The sequence below is a fragment of the Poecilia reticulata genome, linkage group LG12 (genome assembly GCF_000633615.1).
Source record: "Poecilia reticulata strain Guanapo linkage group LG12, Guppy_female_1.0+MT, whole genome shotgun sequence".
NCBI lineage: Eukaryota > Metazoa > Chordata > Actinopteri > Cyprinodontiformes > Poeciliidae > Poecilia > Poecilia reticulata.
The window spans coordinates 1,851,321-1,856,362 of NC_024342.1; the positions used below are offsets into that span (position 1 = coordinate 1,851,321).

At 39.9% G+C, this 5,042-nt stretch overlaps 1 protein-coding gene across 1 annotated transcript in view; it reads right to left on the reverse strand.

Annotated features, from left to right (window-relative positions):
- Window positions 1-621: 621 nt before the first annotated feature.
- zcchc9 (zinc finger, CCHC domain containing 9) overlaps window positions 622-5,042 on the reverse strand; it is a 5,086-nt gene continuing 665 nt past the window's right edge. Inside the window, exons 2-6 of the mRNA XM_008423175.2 lie at window positions 3,430-3,811; window positions 2,814-2,964; window positions 2,559-2,651; window positions 2,394-2,462; window positions 622-1,198 (exon numbers count right to left, since the gene is read on the reverse strand). Coding sequence (XP_008421397.1) covers window positions 1,086-1,198; window positions 2,394-2,462; window positions 2,559-2,651; window positions 2,814-2,964; window positions 3,430-3,795 — 792 coding nt within the window. The 5' untranslated portion in view covers window positions 3,796-3,811 and the 3' untranslated portion in view covers window positions 622-1,085. The remainder of the gene's footprint in view (window positions 1,199-2,393; window positions 2,463-2,558; window positions 2,652-2,813; window positions 2,965-3,429; window positions 3,812-5,042) is intronic.

The following is a 5,042-nucleotide window of genomic DNA, read 5'->3' on the forward strand; positions in this document are numbered from 1 at the left end:
CACACACACACACACACACACACACACACACACACTGTGGATGAAACTCATGTAAATTGCATAATCATCTTCAGTGGGCTGGCAGCCAGCAGCAGCTGCCTGGTTACAGTTTCACTTCGTTTTCTAGAGATCAAGATGCAGCGCCTGTGAAGATGCACAAAAGAAAATAAAAGCTTTTGTCGTCTTTCCACCTCCATCTGGAGAAAATCTCCGCAGAGGAAGACTTTCTTTGCTGCTGCGTGGATCAGTCCTCCACCACCAGACCAGTGAAGTCCAACTTACCAAGACCAGTCGCTCTCTTCCTGTGCTCTGGATATTTGGTTTAGGAGTTTGTGACATTCTCTGTTTATCGATTATTGAAATAATCCTCAACTAACTTAGTAATTGATTGTTAACGGGAATATACAGATTCAAGGAAGGCTATTTTAGTGAGACAAAAAACAACATTGAGAGCAGTAATACAGCCAAAACTGTAAAAGAAAGAAAATTATTTTACATTTAAGACAAAAACATCTGTGACTGTATATTTTAGCCAAAACACAAAGTGGTACAGGTTTAGCTTCACCTGGTTCAGAATAACAAAAGAATTGCTTTTTAGGCAATAAAATATTTCCTTATTTAGAAAAGGTTTTGAATCTATTTTTATTGTTGTTTTTAATGTATTGCATACAAGAGGCTTCAGTGGTTAAAGGAAAAATCTGTAAAATACGTAAGTTTTTTTAATCCGATATAATTGGATGCATATGTTGCAGCCCTAGTTTTATTCCGTATGTATTAGAAGTGCTGTACAGTTGATGTCTGAAGTAAAACAGACGAACATAATTAATATGTTCTGCAAACACACATGAACACCAGCGGTACACAGCTCAGGTCGGACAGTCTGGCTTTCCTGAGTTCTGTTATGTGGCGAAACGTCAGCCAGTATTCACACATTCAGTGATGAGTCACCTCCAGCAGACTGGGTCAGCCAACGCCACAGGAAACATTTGAAACAAAACTTCAGTGACTGTGAGTCACATTTTGACCCATCGGTCCGGTTCCGAAGAGTCCACCAGGTGAAGGTTCTGACGTCCTCTCAGGTCCCGTCAGAAGGTTATCACCTTGGCCTGCTTGGGTTTAGCTTTCTTCACTGGAACATGAACGTCCTCCAGGTCTGCGCTCATGTTGTTGGACAACCAGCCCAGAGTCACCGAGTTAGCTGGAAGGGCCGACACAAGCATATGATGGATTAAACGCATGAAAACCCCAGAAGACTCGTACATGATTCTAACTCAACATAATGGTCTAGTTCTGTTCCGCAAACCCAGGTGAGGTTTTCTCCTTCCTCTCTTTGGCATTAATCATAGGAAACTAGACATGGGAAACAGCCACAGTTTCCTATTGTAAAGGTGAAACCGACATCAATCCAGGGACAAAAGGTTGTGACGCCAAAGTATGTAATGTAATAAAAACCAGCATTAAATTGTCATAAAACATATTTACAACCCCAATATGTAACAATAAACACTAAATGTAATAAAATTGTGAGGGCGGTTTGAATCGTTTTGTCTTGAACAACATGTTAATAAAACAGGTTCAGAAAAGGCGACTAAATGACCAAAAGTTCAGCATTATTTTAACTAAGAAGCATACAGATCTACATGATCGTTATTAGAAATATAATAATTAGGATGAACATAAACACTTTGTGATTGTTTATTACATATGCGCCACATTATTACAGTAGCGTTTAAAAAAAATAAGAGCTTTTCATAACAATCGGTGGAAAATGTCCCTGGAGACAACATTTGTTGTGAATTGCCACTATATAAATAAAACTTTAATGAAATCTTTGAATACATTTAGCTATACTTTCTGCCACATCTATAGTAACGTTATTACATCTTGAGTCAGTTATTACATAATGTGCCATTACAGCAGATTATTAGAATTGACTCTGTGCAAAAACACAGACTGTAAAACATGAGACCATGAGTCAAAGGTGACGCCCAGCAGGAGGTCGTGACCCAATGATTTATGAACTAAATTCAATGTTTCACAAACTCCAGAGTTTCACCATTTGGTTTATCGGAAGCTCACATGTTAGATGATTGTGCAAAATGACTTTGGGTCATTACGTCTAAAGAAAAGCAAAAAAAAGAAAAGAAAAAAAGATCATCAACATGTCATAACAGCCCAGAAACATTGTTTCAGATGATGAACAGCCTGATGTTGGCACTGAGGCAAACAATGAAGAAAATAACAGGAAGTGGGAGGCAGATGATGGCGGGCATGTTGTTTTTTTGAACGACTCACTGTGTGAACAAACTTATCCACATGTGATTTTAATTATGTATCTTATTTCATGGAAACACGGCAATTGTGTTTTGAACAATCAGAAGTTTGAAACTCACTTGCTGCCTGGTGCTCCGGACAATCCTTCTGGAAATGTTCCACAGAACCACAAACACGACAGCAGCCGCCTGCAAACACAACCATCCTCTCTGTCACGTCTCGACATGTAGAACACCCATCAGGAACCAGAGACGGTATTTCCATATGTGTGTGTGTGTGTGTACCTTGAGCATAGAGCCCTTTGGGATTGTCAGGGCAGGAGCGTGACAGGTGTCCAGTCTGACCGCAGATGAAGCATTTAGCATACGGGTATTCACCTGAAGGAGAGAGTTACAGTTACAAAAGCTGAACATGCAGACGTGGAGTCAGGCTTGGTCCAGGTGTGTGTGTGTGTGTGTGTGTGTGTGTGTGTGTGTGTGTGTGTGTGTGTGTGTGTGTGTGTGTGCGTGTGTGTGTGTGTGTGTGGGGGGGGACCTCACCCAGAGCTGGGTCCACTTTGGCTCGGCACTTCTGGATCTCATGCTCTGTGGAACCGCAGCGGAAGCAGATGCCGCGGCCCATTTCCTCGTCTCTGTCGGCTTCTGGACAGTCGGCCAGACCATGACCTGGTTTCCTGCAGTTAAAGCACACCTGGAGAGAGAGGGAGGGAGAGAGAGACAGAAAGGGGACAGAGAGGAAGGGAGAGAGTTTGGATGGACAGTTTTGTTTACACTTCATAATTGCTTTCGCTGTTTTGTTAATTTATTTTTGGCATTTTATTAGAATTTAAAGTTTGAGAATATGTCATTGCATTATTATGCCATTACCACTATAACACTTGAAAATGCTTTCAAAATAATAACATCATTTATTGAAATAACTTCAGGGACAATTTATCGCCCAGCTAAATGCGTCATTGTGACAGGCCTAGAGGACGATCAGAGAACTGCTTCAAGAATTTACTTAATACAAACATGTCACACTGTTGTGAAAACTATTTTTCTTCCGCTTCCCAATGATGAACTACTAAAATCCAAGCAAAGTTTGTAATGCAGCAAGAAGTGAGTATGCCAACGTTTGCAGGCTGCTGATTGGTTCAGCTTCAGCAGAACTCACCATCTTACTCTTCTTGTCCTTCTGCCTCTTCACCCTCCTGTCCTCCCTCCTCCTGTCCTTCTTCAGGGCCACCTCCACCGTCTCCTTGAGCTCCGCCTCCGTCTCCCTGCCTCCGTCCTGACCGCTCTGCTTCAGGTAATCCAGGAACCCGTTTACGTCCTCGCTGGTGTACTCTTTCTTCTTGCGGTTGGGCTTTCTCTCGGCGGCAGCGCGGGTCTTTCTCAGAGGGTCCGTCTGATCCGGCCGTGACGTCCCAGCAGGTACACCTCCATCTTTTCTTCTTCCGGCTGACCTGAGCTGATTCCAGGGAGTCGCCTCGGCTGGTTTGTGTTTGTGGACGTTGTTGGCTCTCGCCCACCTGGTCATGGCTTCAAACGAAGGCCTAGAAACAGCAGGAGGATGTTCAGGAAACCTTTTAAGCTCATGAAAAGCTGATCAACGACTTTATATCACCACCTTCCTAAAATAATGGCAAAAGTCATTTTTCCCCCCAACAGTGACTTTTTCCTTTTGCCCAAATCATCCTTTGGCTATAATAAAAGGCTGTGATTTATGTAGGCCATTATTTTAGAACGCTAACAATATGTAGGCCTGTCACAATAAGCCAATCATGATGATACATGTGAAAAATTTCCAGTTGCATTATTTATCGTTTTTCTACCAAAAACTGGATGATAAGTGTTCAGTCTGGTGATTTGATCTCAACTATCCACTTTTTTATGAAGGAGAAATTTGTTTACCAAGACTTCATAATTCATTATAATTCTTGTTTTTTGTTGTTGCATTTATTTATTTATTTTGGATATTTAAAATGTCTTCCTCTTTAACACCGTTTAGCAGTGTTAAATGTTCGTTAGAATTTAAAGTTTATCGATCTCTGAGAATGTGTTCTTGCATTACTCTACCATTAGCATTATGATACTTAAAAATGGCCTCAAAACAACAATATAATTTTTTATCGTTTTAACTTCTGGAACTGCCTCTCACCCACAACGTTAGCTGGAGATGTGAATGAATGAATGAATGAATGGATGGATGGAACTAACTAACTAACTAACTAACTAACTAACTAACTAACTAACTAACTAACTAACTAACTAACTAACTAACTAACTAGCTAGCTAGCTAGCTAACTAACTAACTAACTAACTAACTAACTTCTGGAACTATTTTTTATCCAGCAAAATTTGTTATCACAGCAGGCAAACATTTTAACAATATAAACAAAATCAACAGAACAACAAAACAAATGTGTCTGTTTGCTCCTAAAGTACAAAAAATATATAATTTGAGAGAATCACAAGCTCATTCTTATCTCATAATTAAAGTCCATTTAATTATTATTATATTAAGACGTCCAATTATATTTCGCGGGACTCCAAATAAGCATTCTTTTAAGAATGAAACAGCTCTGAACCAATCAGGATCCTCGTAACTGATATAGAACCAGAACAACAAGATTCCACAACAGCTTCATCCCTCATGCCATAAAATACTAAACTGCCATTAATATTTTATTGTACATGATCATGTTTGTACTTTTCATTATTTATTTACTTATTTTACTGTTATTGGAGTTTTGTAACGAAATTTCGTTCCTTATACATATATAT